A 14,240-nucleotide genomic window follows, 5' to 3' on the forward strand; every position below is an offset into this window, starting at 1 on the left:
TAGTCAGGGAAATGTGGATATATTACCCAATATGCATCTATATGCATTAAGTTGAAATGGAAAATTCACAGCAACAAATTCAGACATGGAAAATATGTATGCTAATAATCTTACCACGGACAGCTGGATACATTCCCATTGAGAGTGGATCCATTGTCTCATGGAGAGAAATCTATGATCACTGAGAACAAACTATCCAGATAATGCAAGTACAATATTTACTATTAATTAAGCTGCATTCATGTCCTTTTATTTCTTTTCCACATGTAACAAAACATCTTTAATTCCAAAAGAGCATCACAATCCAGTTGAATAACTAAAAATTCAGATTCTGTACCTTGCTATAGAAAGTCTTGGCAAAAAGCTTTAAAAACAGTGAAATAAATGTTGTCATGAGAGTAAAGAGAGTAACTCACAGCAGCACACAAAATACAGATCCTCAATCCTTTTTATTTTTTCTCAGTTAAACACTGCAGGGGGATGTACTGTATAAGTTTGTTGCCACAATTCCAAAAAGACAGACGTGCAGGACAATCCAGCTGAATAACTAAAACTCCACACTTTATATGTACTTCATGCAATATTTCTTCTGAGAAAATCTCAGCTGTACAAAGAGCCCCAGTGGGGAAGATATAGCAGTCTTACACATCATATCGAAATAAACGCATTATGACTCTGTGGAAATGAGCTATTGATTTGAAGCTGTAACAATATATAATTGTGCTCATAATGTTTGCATACATACACAAGTTCTTTCTGCAGGCATCGCTTTTGGCTGCAATCCATCTAGTTAAAGCCGAGTTCATTCATGCAAGCACAAAGCCATACTTCAAGGTATACTTTGTAGTTATCAAACACGTGTTGGAGTGTGGCGCTGGAGCGAAATGGATTTTCTTCTGTAGGAGTTTCACTCAAGGGGTATTTCAGTTCTTTCAAAGTTTCAGTGTTCATTGCTCAAAATTCAGCCCGTTTATAATCAGTCAGCAAGAAATGAGGAACATTAAGTAAAACAGTTGCCACATTAAGTGAAACTCTTTGAGGTGAAGCTAAATATCCTTTGCTTCTTGGCTCGTTCACTTCTCGTTTTAAGCGAGGAAGAGTGTGAATATCTGTTCGTATCTCCTCACACTGCGAGTGCATTAAAACAGGCAAGTCCTGGCTTAAAAATCGCTGTTATTTTTCGCTATTAGGTGTGATGATGATGATGATGATGCATAAATGCGGTGGCGTTCTGAATGAGTGGGCCGCTCATCCTGTTTAATTTCCTTGCGAAGCTGTTGGTCCTAATTCATTTAATATTTTTGTTGTATTTGCAATTCAATACAGAGTTTGTTATTGCAAGCATGAAAGATGAATGTCAATTATATGACAGCTCATGAATATCAGTTTTGTCAAGTTATTAATAACTGTAATATTATTTCCATACCATATAATAACTTCCTGCTGATTTTGGAAGGTAATACTATCCTTGTATGCAGTTTGCTTCAAATTAGGCTTAACCACAAGCTTACAAACAAGAGTCACCTCTGGTAATGAGAGTAACTCAGAGAAGAACACAAAATACAGTTTTGGGTTTTTTTTGCACACACTTCTTGGTTAACCACCACATGGGGATATATTAGTTGTGCTTTATATTTGAATGGATTCACCAGGGAGATCCGTGCCTAAGCATGCACACTGCTCCCTCTCCACACTCCAAATTAGTCAATTAGTAGTGTCATTAAAGTGGTGCAGGCGAGGGGATTAACACCAGGGGAAATAAAAGAGACAATCTGCCGCATGCTCGCCGAGGATATTGCCGATCTCCATCCATCACTGCTCCAGATGGAGGGACGTTAGTAATTTATAATCTGTCAACAGTGCCCAGGAGAACTCTGCCAAAATCATTTCCTCATTTCAACTCTTCTGTCTCTGTGAGTGTAATCCTATCTGCTGAGAGCTGAGCGAGCGAGAGGAAAACACCTTCTCCCTAAATCCTTCTATAGGATAGCGTTACCACTCACTGAAGGATTAGCCATGGAGCGAAGGATTTCTGTTCATCGTTGTTCCATTTTTTTGTGTGTGTAGAATGGGGAATATTCATGCATGCAGTGAGATTATAACCTTGTCCTATGATGCTCTTGGAGGCGTGTTTGTATCGTTCTGCATTGAGAACACGGTGACCGCTCTGACGTACACAATATTAAATGATTTTATTTTTATAAAAATAAATTGCTGCATGCTAAATCCCTTCAGTACACCGCCTGTGCATGAGTCTTTTTGTTCTGTTCATTTCTCAGCAACGGATGATTTATTTGCCGTTTTGGTTTCATTGATATTGAGATCATTTCAATTTGTATTTTCTTTTTATTCCCCACTACATCTCAGTTATTAACCCTATAAACATTTTAATGCTTAAATACACAAACCTCTTTTGAGCCTGGAGACTTTTCTGACGGTTGGTGTGTGCGGCCAAATAAGAGATGGACTTCATGTGCCAAGGAATAAAACCACTGTTTTTTTCCGCTTTGACATTTAAAAGTGCAAATAATAATAATAATAAGAAGAAGAAGAAACATTGACATTCTATTAAATATATTTCGGAAAATTCAAAAGTTCTGAATTTTTCTCCTGAACTGAAATATTCTTCTGTTGTAAAAATTCTTCAAAAGTCTTTATGACAAATAACAAGCAAAGTTACAGTATTTTATTAAATGTGAAGCTTTCATTCCGGCTCCTAAATGGTGTAACGGAAAAGTGCTTGCCCTGTTACCCAGAGGTTACGAGTTCATGCCCCAACTATCTGTGGCCAGCAGCCAAGACAGCAAAACTAGCTCTATGGGTGGGAGGAAAATCACAATCTCTCTCTCTTTCTATCTCTTTCTCTTGTGTCGCAGCTGTTTATGAGCCCAAGTGTTTAAATAAAGGGCAGATAGTGCTTTCTTTCTAAGCGTGTTACTCTGCATGGCAAGCAGTTTGAAAAGATTGGCTTCACGTACTAGCAATACTTTACATGGTTGGTAGATGTCAAGTGATGGAGTTAAGAAATGACCAAGAACAAATTGGAGGACAAAATTTCACTAAAATACACCAAGCACTGACAGTCTAAAAGCAGCTACTGTTGATAACATTTGCCTTTGGTTTAATAAATACAATAGATCAAATCACGACAGTCACTTTTGTGAGGAAGGCATACATAGCAAGCAAACTAGCAATCTTTGTACCGACGGGCTTTATACAAATAACCTATAATAAGTATTTACTTAACAAGGTCTTGGCAGAATGATTAAACAAGACTAGATTGGAGTACTGCAACTAAAAACATTTGTACACAATTTTGATGTTTCAGGTGCAGTCATTTCTGATGGATTTTCCCAGATTGCCACTAATAATGATAGAAAATACTGAGATCAGGTCAGAACTATGTTAAAACAGTATGGAGTATAACGTCCGGATTTAACTCTTTATGTGTCTCTCAGACATCACACCTCATTTTTTAGTACTGACTATACAGCTTTACTTTATAATTAATAATAATAATTAATAATAATTAATCATTAATTAAATAATAATTAATATATTTAATACAGGAAAGACATTATAATATGTCAAGTTTTGATAGAAATGACTTATTTATAGACATTTCAAATCTTATGTGGAATTTTCAAGCCATTTTTAGGGCAATGATTATTACTCCAAAAGTCAGAAATGTTCTTTTAGTCTATTAAAATAGACATAATTTTTAGCTCTAACCTTTGTGGAAAAAAAATCTAAATAAATAAGTAAATAAATAAATAAATGTTAAAAAGAATAAACAAAAAAAAATTAAATTTAATAAATTAAAAATAATTGTTGTGCTCTGATGCCACACAACAAGCTTTTCATATTCATACTGAAAAGTTGAAGATTTTATTAATGTGGTTTGGGATGCATTCTAATATTCTTTGAATGTGTATCAACGTGCCACTAGCATCTGTCAGATTATTCTGCGTGCTGGAGCACACAAAGTCACCTTATGAAATCTTCATCTGTGAGTAGCTTTTTCTACTTGAAAGAGCTTGAAATCCCCAACTACCCAAAAGCTACGCCCAATCACATCAAACAGATTTCATTAAAATGAAAACTTTAGAGAAGCTCACCTCTGCAGATGGTGCCGTTCTCGGCTGCCTCGTGTCCGGCTTTGCACATGCAGCGCCCGATAGGAACCATCCACTCTCCGTCTCCGTTGCAGTACAGTTTAATTGGCACGTCAACTTCCTCTCCGTTGGTTATGCAGGTCCCTCTCGCCGCCACCAATGAAGTGCTCTCGGCTCCTGACAAAGTCTCTGGGAAGACAGCTCCGTTCTGGACAGCGCTGGGACACTTCCGGAAAAATACCCGCACGGCGATGAGCGACATGCAGGCGCCGTAGTCCTGAAAGGCCAGGTAGAAGCCGTTGCGAGACACAGGGCCGAAGCTGCGCACCTCTGTGTTGATCTTCATCACCCGGCCACCCAGGTCCACCTGCGAGAAGCTCTCGTCGGCTGCGATGGTGTCCACCTTGATCCAGGGGTTCTCCATCCATGGAGGGTGAACTTTGCTGGCCATGTCCGAGTCAGACTCGAAATAGTAGAGGTTGAAGGTCTCCTTGCACGATCCTGGGACATTAGGGATGCTGCTGCAGTCTCGCACTGAGAACTTGATCTCGACATGGATGCGCTGTGCCCCTCGCCGCCGGATGTACTTGGTGCGCACCCAATTGTTTTGATTGGCTTCGAAGACGTTGCACACCTGGTAGGTGCGGATGGTGTTCATGTTCTCATCATAGCCACTCACCTCCTCCCACTGGAGCCAGAGTGGAGGCAAGACTGAATTAGTAATGGGAAAGAAAACATCTCTGACAAATCCTCAGTGTCATAGCCACTGATCTCATTTTCGAAACATACATACACACACACACACACAAATAAAAAAGGTTTCATTACATTTTATTAGGCTTCATTTGGATTTCATTCAAATGCCCCTGTGGGTGCTGAACATCACGAGTCATTGTGCATTTGTGCAGTCAGGCATTGAGTTTAGATAAGGTAAAGCAGTGAAGCGTTCCGTTTACATATGGTAAATGGCCATACCAGAGTAGGTCAGCTAAACAGTGCTCACCCCTACTGATGGGTATATCGTCCAGCCCAGCTCCGCCGTTGCTGTCATCGAGTCCATCAGCACATCTGAAAAAAAAAAAAAAAAGAGAGAGAAGAAAAAAAACCATGTAGAGACTCATGAATATAATATACTCCCAATTTCAATGCAGCTGCAGTAATGAGATTTTTTTTCTCTATAGCATTCAAGCATTCATAAGGCTGTTAACTCTGCTCAAGCCTCTTGACAATAATTGCGGCCCATAATAAATAGCGTTCCTGCATGCCAAATCAGTGACTCACATTGTGCCGTGTGGAATAACAATGGCTCGTTTTGTCAGGCTAGCGTGCCTCGCTTATCTGTTCCTCTTAATATAAAGATGCGAGATGGGGTCATTATCAGATTAAAGGTGTCTTGTGCCATGAGGAAGGGTCACTTTATTTCCTGATAGTAAACATTTATAACTGTTTGGGATGCTAACAGTGTAATAATGCATGAAACAAACAAAGATAAATGTGCTATTTTTAATAATATATATATAGATATCTATATATATTTGTAATAATATAATGTATTTAGACCAGATATACTTATTTATTTAGTATATATTTAATAGCTTGCTGAGTACAGACTAGCTTTTCAGAAATGTGGGTGGTATATATATATATATATATACACTTCCTTCTTCTTTACCACCATCAGGATAAAGTCCTGAAATGCCCTGTAGTCTGTCACATTTTCAATTATTCAGCTCGTTTATGCCCAACTACTGCTGCACATTTGCCGAGTCGGTAAAAAAATCTGCCCTCCGCTGTATGCATTCACAGTGTGATTTATACGAGCGTGCTAAAAATACGGTATATTACAGTATATTAAATTACTGTGAATCTGTCAAACAAGAGAGCATTTTACAAGACAGCCCCTACATTATGGGCGAGAAATATAGCGTGTATCCCAAAAGATTCTGCACACGAAGGAATGCAGCCAGCAGTTCTTGATGAACAGACTGACCATCCAGACTCTGTTGAGACACACATTTGTGTGTCTGGAGTGCACTAGGCAGTAATGTGAGGCTATGAATTAGGCCATGAAATGAATTAGGCCATGTGGCTGCAGTTTTGGTGTACTTTTTTTTGTAACTATCTTCTGCAATGAGGGATGAAAGGAAATTTGCTCCAGCTATAGAAACTGACCACTGACTGCATTTCTGATTTGGACCTTGGCTTGGGGGAAAAGGAAGACGTCCTGAGATGGAAGCCAGAAACCTCTGTGACACAAAATCTTGGAATTGCAGTCAAACATTGGCTCAATACAGGCGCTCATTTATATTTCAGCAGCTTCTGCAGCTCAGGGACAACCGGAGCAATTCTGCTCAGGCACACCATCCACCTCTGCTGGGTGATTAGAGGTCTAAAAATGCAAGCAGATCATGCAAGCTGCTAAACCCTTCTAATTTGTTATGTTTTAACGCATCTATAATAAATGCTGAACTGGAATCCACAATTTTGTGAATGTCACCATCATGCCATGGCTTTAAATATCGTCAGAGAAAAAAATGGCAAATATCTGTGTGTTGAGAGAGAGAGAGAGAGAGAAAGCATTTCTCTCTACGTAGGACAGAAACCCCCACTCCATCTGTCTAAGCATTCCTGCAATCTCCCTCTCTCTCTCTCTCTCTCTCTCTCTCTTTCTGTCTCTCACACTCTCAATATTTTAATGAAAAGTAGGGCAACAAGCGCGCAGGTCCAAAACATATAATCCTCACAGGCTGAGCCACGCTCTGTACGCCACATTAGATTAATCCCAGGGGAAATGCCTTACAGGATTTTAGGTCAGTGTGCCAGAATATACATTTCCGTCGTACATTTTGTATGTTTATACATTTCATCATTTGGTCTCAGGACAGGGAAAGTACACTGATCTATAACGTCTATGCTGATTTCCAGTGCACTATTTTAAACCTTAAAGAAAAACTGGGAAACATAGTGAATACATTTATACTGAAGTATTTGTGATGTTAATTAGCGCAGTTCTGGCGCTAATATTTAGTCAGTGCTGGATTTTTGTTATTCCTGTGAAAAATTGCTGTTAAAAACGTGAAAACAAAATTATTTTCTCACTCACCAGTCATATTAATGAGAAATCCAGCACAGATGTCCAGGAGACAGCAAACAATGGATTCAGATTTGCAGAATGCAATAGAAAAATATGCCTCGGCTCAGGTAGTTCCACAAAAGATCTACGAGATTTCAAGCCTGATGGCACTGACAGCACTATCAGCATGAAGGCTGAAACTTTGGAAGCTGATCTGTATGAGAAGAGTGTACAGAGGGCTGGACAGACTAAATGAATTAAGCATCGTTCAATTTAGGTAGAGATGAAGCCCACTGGCGAAATTATCAAAGACACCAATCAAACAGCATTTTGGGTCCGTTCACTCATTTCATTATTTCCATGTAAATCTCGGACGGATTTGGATACGTGATCACTTGTTAATTCTTAAAATTAATACGCAAGTCATCAGGACAGTGTCTGTGAAGATTCTCAGTCATCCAGCTGCCGTTATCTGGACGTTGAGTCATGTCAACTGGACTTGTTTCTACTTAGATCGGATGAGTAGATGCTTGCATCTTATCGATGAGATGCTACTCACATCTGATCGAAACGTTTCACTGCTCATCAGACTGAAGAAGCTGTTCCGATGTGCTGTGAAACGTTTCGATCTAACTAAAAACACGTCCAGTTGACATGACTCAACGTCCAGATATCATTAGGACGGATATTTTGAAAATGAGGGCGAACTACATTACCCATCAGCCCCAGCATGTCACATGTCGCACTGATCACGCATACCTGATCTGTGTCAAAAATAAGAGCTGATTTCTGTGATAATGTCAAACTGTTGTCTGTGCTTCGAGTGTTTGTGTCGTTGTGTGTTCCACATCCTTGCTGTATATACATTTTATGCGTTTCTGGCTCTTATTTTACTGCTGGTGTTACACTAAAACATAAATCAAGTTCAAATCCTAGGACCACCAAGCTGCCACTGCTGGGCTCCTGGGCAAAGCCTTTAACCCTCACTTGCTCAGTTGTATAAAATGAAATGTCTCGATAAGTCCATCATGTAAATGTAAATTGCAGCATATACAACATCATAACACAAACTCTCATTTCCTTTAGTTTCAATGGAGTCACTAAATAGTTCCTGAATAATATGCTTAAAAGTCAATAACCGAACAATATTCTGTGACCTTAAGGGGTTAAATGAAGCTCTTGGAGTCATGGGGTTTTCTCTGTGATGACAGCTAATCTCAACACGTCATTAATGCTCCATAAATAGACAAAAACCAGGGTAATGTTTCAGCTGCAGCTGAAAAAGCACATCAATACTGTGGAAGTGGAGTCCCTCCTGAGTCTTAGACACAGATCAGTCAAAACAGTGACAATTTGTTCTGGACTGATACACTGTTAGATCTGAGTAAATCAAGTTTCCAAAGCTGTAATGGAAGACAAACAAAAAAAAAAGGTGTTATTTCACCTGCAAGACTACAAGTAGCACAACGGACTGAAATCCTGTCGCATTTCGTCATTTTAAAATCCAAAATCTTGTATAACTACTGTATATCATTATACTGCACATCTGGTAGAATCCTAACTATCAGCAACATGGCTTCTTTAGAGTACAGACGGGATTTCTTCTTTACCTTTTAAGATCTTTCGCTCACATATTACATGGAGCATTATAGGATATTATCATCAGGTCGGCTCTTTGTCTGTTTTCCCAAGCGGTGCTGATGAAAAGACTCATACATTGCACTAGAAACATGCTGAATAATTCATGTGGAGATAATTAATTCACAGCAAGCTTTGATCAAACATGACACGTGCTAGAAAATCCCTCACAATCTCAGCAGCCCTAGCACACTCGCAGACAAATTCCATTGCACCACAAACAAAACAAGAAAAATCATCATGCTCATTATTTGAACATGGCTTCGTGGTATGAACTGTATACTAGCCTTTATTAGCCTACATAGTATAGCTGTGAGGGAACAGCAGACTTTATTAATGATCCCTCCTCCTCCTCCTCCTCCTCCTCTTCCTGAATAAAGCTAAAGCAGAGACCCTGATTATGTATGCTAGTGCAGGGCTGGGAACACCTGCAGACACCATGGACCTTGATGAATTTGCGTCGTACAACGTTTCACAAGAAAAAAATAAATAAAAAAGAGAGCATCGGAGTAGTGTTGGGGAGCAGAGGCATAGCTGGAAGGGGGGGTGTTGTGTTTGAATCTCAGTGAAATATTTTTTAATATATTTTTTAATAACATGGTACATGCACACAAAAATCCATCAATATGACTCCTATTTCACCAACCCAGAGTCAAGTTACTGTGTCAGTTAGTTTATTTAATAATATTTTACCAACTGTTTGTGGTGAGCTACACTCAAACATATGGATTTAATCTGAGTTAAAAGATAACCACATGATGAAGTCCTGGTGTTTCTACTGCCAGAGTAAGGGTAGAAATTACCAGCATGTTATTTTAATCATTTACAGTGGGCTTGTCATAAAGCAAATCTATTTCCTAGGTGTCTTAAATCGTGTATTAAATGAAAATGATCTCTGTACACCACAAGAAAATCTGTAAGCACATGACACCTATTGATTTAATTGTGCTACTAAGGACTCGGTGCTTATAATTAGGACATGTCCCAATCCCCCACTTCAATAAATTCACTGCTACACCACTGTTAGGGAGAATCAGTGAAACATGTACTAGTCAAAGGCCTGTCTTAAGTTATATCTGCTAGAGGAGTTCAGTGCAGTCCTGTGCAGATCCAAATGGACGGTACAGAGAACCCAATTTACTCTGATTTAAAAAGAGGACAGTGTCCATTGATCCTCGGTGCTCCAGTTCTGTCACTCCTGCCATAGACAGGATGCTGAAACATTTACTCAGCCACCATGATTCACACTGCGTGGTTAAATATGTAAATGTGAGAAACGACTCACATGAAGCAAAAGCATTTTTTAAAAATGATGATGGTTTCTAAAATGATCCTGAATCCCTTTTCTATTTTTATCAGAGACTTCCTGCAGCATAAATAGACAAAGGCCTTTGCTGGACTCCATAAAACCAGTTGAATCCTGGATTCAGATTCAGAGTCAGGATTCAGAGTCATGATTCAGAGTCAAAGATTTGAGTACAGCAAATCACGCACTATAAAATTCTTACTTTTCATTCAGTCATGTTTCCATCAGCACTATACAGCTATTAGAGGGTAGTTAGAAAGTATACAGTAAAATGAAAATGGATGATATAAAATACATTATTTTCATTAAGTCTGAGGTACAAGTTAGAGGGCTAAAATAAATAGTATGCAATGGTCTTTATAGAGGGAACATGCGAAGACGTCTACTCGGGTGGGTGCCGTCTTGTATTCAGAGGCCCGATTCTATTCTATAGCTGCCTTGAACCATATAAAGAGAGCACATACAGCAAAAAGGCTGAAAAGAGACAGCACAAAAGCAAGTCCCTACATATTATACAACTCCATCTACAAATCACTACAGACCCTGTGCTACAAGCTGCCTTTCCAGTACACTCAGGTAAAGACACTCTATTGGGTTTTACTACCTTATTCACTTCAGTCCATCAGTGGCTGGCATGCTGGACAAAAATAACGAGAACAAAAACATGCAACGGGCTGGAGCAAAGCAGAAAGACGCTGTATCTCCAACACATTTTTCAGCAAGTCTAAGTGTCTGAATTATTCACACACACAAATATACACAAATTATAAACCAAGATTATGAACAGAATTAAAGCAGTGTTGAAAGACCAAAAAAATATGAATTTTAATGGGGATATAATAATATTATATTACCATATTGTTGATTGTGATATGTCTGACAACAGGATTCAATGAGACATGATTAACTGCCCAAAATGGCCCAGTACTGTATTTTCAATAGAAAGATAATTAATTGCTTATTTATTTTGCATTAATTCAAATTATAATACATTATAATTGTTTACAATTTTCAAGTATGTACTGAAATGTAAAGCATACTGAGACACGATATAAATCATCGTTGTTGTTATTATTTCTTTGATCACATAACCTAAATTTTTAAGTAAATGTCCTAAGAACACCAATATCTCAAAGTCAAGATGTCCTGTTCATTTTCTCAGCACCTCATTGGCATTTTACATGTACGTCTGCCATAATACATTGCGATATATCAGTATTGCAATAGCCAGTATTGGTCAACAGCAAATCTCAAAGTACATATAATTCCTCTAGGAATGGTAAATTTTAAAAAAGTTTAATGAAGATAAAAATCTGAGACTTAAGCCTAGTTTCCTGGCGGTGTTTTCCTCGCTGGTCAGTGTGTAAGGGACGTGTCATAGACATTACTGAAGGAAATCTGTACTGCAAAGTATAAACTGCTGTCAAACCCATTTCTAAGCCATTGTTCTTAAACATGTCCATGGCATGAAAAGAGAGAAAATAAGCATATTTCCTTCCTGAGATTCTATCAAAAATTATTCAGCAGGTCTGTTTTTAAGGCAGGTTTGTGTTAAGTTTCCCACAAGCTTTTTAGCTAGAGGAAATGAGTCCTACTGAATAATTACGGCCATTGATTGGATAGCAGTTGTTGCTGTGATCATTATTGTTAAGCCATTGGCTCCCTGTCACGACTGAGGAGGAAATATTAACCCCTTTAACTCTCAGGAGAAATCAGCTGGTCTATATTTACACTCCTTACTCTCCAGTTTAATTTCATTGTAGCTCCTGAATTCAGATCTGTTACTATTAAAGAACTGATAAAGGGCTAAGAATTTAAGAAGGATAAGAGGACCGTCCTATAATCTCTCTGAGGAGTGCAATTACAAAGAGATTACAATTTGTAATACAACCTTCACTGAAATGCCAAAATGAAATGCAGTAGAAGAATATGGAAGGAAGATTATTGTTAAAAAAGGCCTATCCTTTTTCTTTCCACACTGGCCCTCCATCCATACCCCCCCCCCACTTTTCATAGGACCATTGAGACTTTAATAGTGTTATTAGATGCTCCATAAAGTAATGAGATCCCATAAAATGGGAAGATACAATCTAATGCAAACAGGAAACGCAACACTAAATAAACATTAAGACAAACACATCTTACATTACAGATAATAACCACAAAGGAATAGATATTAATTGCAACATCAATAGTATTAACAGTAATAAACGCATCACCTGTCTGAAAATAGGACAGAAGAATTCAAAAAATGATTTCATATTTGCCAACCAGTAAATAGTGAAATCCAATTACGCTGTAGGAATGAGCACACGTTTCACAAGTACAGCACACAGTCCTAATGGGTGATATTACTTCCAAAGACTGATGGTCTCTAAAATATCCATATCCATTTGCAAATCACATCTGCGCCTTGGTGGATATGTGAGTAGATTAGTAGCTTCAGGCCATAGAAGCAAATTAACTTTTCATCTGATTTTTAATCACTCTGAGTAGTGAATATTTAGCTCAGGGAACTCTTGCACTTTTGCCCACAATTCTCCTTGGAACAAAAGCTTCTGGGTCAGATGGTGGGTTCAAATGTGACCTGATCAACAGAAAAAAGAGGTTACCCAGGATCACTTCCTTTAGAGTGATGGTTATGGCAGTAGGACTTGGATGTGAAATCAAATTTTTATGCTTTATTCTGAAGTTCAATTACATTAATCATTTGACTTGACCGCTGATCGGATGAAAAAATTAACTGTGTGGGGGATTTTCCAAAGTGCTCGGATATAACTGTATGTATGTAAAGATATAATTCTGAATTAGAAACATTATGTTTGAAATATTTGCACAATTAATCGTTTTAGAATTTCAGTGCCTGCAATATCCCCTGAAAATAGAGCATTGGAAATTCGCATTGGCGTTTGCGAATCCAAATCTGAATATCATTCTAGAAACTCCCTGCTTCCAGGTTAATCATGGAGAGCAGACATGCTTAGATACTGCGTGAGAGGTCAGATGATTCTCCATTTTCATTCACAGTATCGTCCAAAGTATCATTTTTATTGCTGTGATAAATTATTAATGATGCCTCTAGTGATTCATAGCCAAACAAATAAAAAAAATTAATTGCACGTTCATTGAAGCACGCTCAAACGAAGAAACGCAGCTTTGAGGCAAAAAGCAACCGTACAACTGACATGGCATGATGTATATATATATATTGTTTGGGTTTGGGATATTTTATGGTTGTTTCAAATAAGAAAACATTTTATTTTGGACAAAAATGTTTCCTGCAAATTAGTCGCACAATATAAGCAACACTGAAAAGACGGTCCAATTTCATTGCCCAATTTCATCCAAATTGACACATTAAACAAAACTGAGGCTGCTGAGGGATAATTAAGCTGTCAAGGAGTTGGCAAGTCCCTCTTGAATACCTGATAATTTCACCAATCTGACCCCTGCTAAGCCTGCAGACAAAACTCCCTTATTTCAGCGAGAAACCATTTCAATTCTCCTGAGCTTCACGGCAACACCAAATTCCAATCAGCCATTAACATTACACTTCTCCAGACAGACCGTGAGCCAACGCACACTCAGAACAGCTTGGATAATTACAAGCTGAATTCTCGCTTGATTATTTTGAAATGGTGAGGCAAACAAAGGAGACAGTGGCAGCGCGTTTGATTTGTTTCTGGGCAGGCCAGACAGGGCTTGCCGAGCTGATGGCTTCTGATGTGGCTCAAATCGGTTAGGTTTGTCCTGCTTACATAAAAGAAAAGTGTCAGAAGAGCTTTTGGGGGGGGGGGGGAGTCAATGACTAACACAGCAGGACGGGAGAGAACAGCAGGCTGAGAGCGATGCTCGACACACGTCACATATGGAGCCGGCATTGCCAGACATCATGTGATTTCGCTACCATCATCCAGGTGTGCATGTACAGCATCATTTAATTACATTTTCGGGAAAATGAAATCAGTCTGAGAGTTTATTCAAATGCACATGAACTATGTATGTATTTACATTAGTTGTTAAGCCAATTAAGCAAAATCTGTATAGTTTAAGGTGTAAACATTTCTTAATGCTACTGTTACAAGAACATACGCTGTCTCCATGTATT

At 38.5% G+C, this 14,240-nt stretch overlaps 1 protein-coding gene across 2 annotated transcripts in view; it reads right to left on the minus strand.

The window, feature by feature from the left end:
• ephb2a (eph receptor B2a) overlaps positions 1–14,240 on the minus strand; it is a 52,886-nt gene that overhangs the window by 34,956 nt on the left and 3,690 nt on the right. The window contains exons 2-3 of one of the 2 annotated variants that reach the window (XM_058410763.1): positions 5,119–5,183; positions 4,119–4,803 (exon numbers count right to left, since the gene is read on the minus strand). In XM_058410763.1, coding sequence (XP_058266746.1) covers positions 4,119–4,803; positions 5,119–5,183 — 750 coding nt within the window. Of the gene's footprint in view, positions 1–4,118; positions 4,827–5,118; positions 5,184–14,240 lie in introns of both variants that reach the window. The other variant, XM_058410764.1, reaches the window with a different exon arrangement.

The sequence above is a fragment of the Hemibagrus wyckioides genome, linkage group LG15 (assembly GCF_019097595.1).
Source record: "Hemibagrus wyckioides isolate EC202008001 linkage group LG15, SWU_Hwy_1.0, whole genome shotgun sequence".
NCBI lineage: Eukaryota > Metazoa > Chordata > Actinopteri > Siluriformes > Bagridae > Hemibagrus > Hemibagrus wyckioides.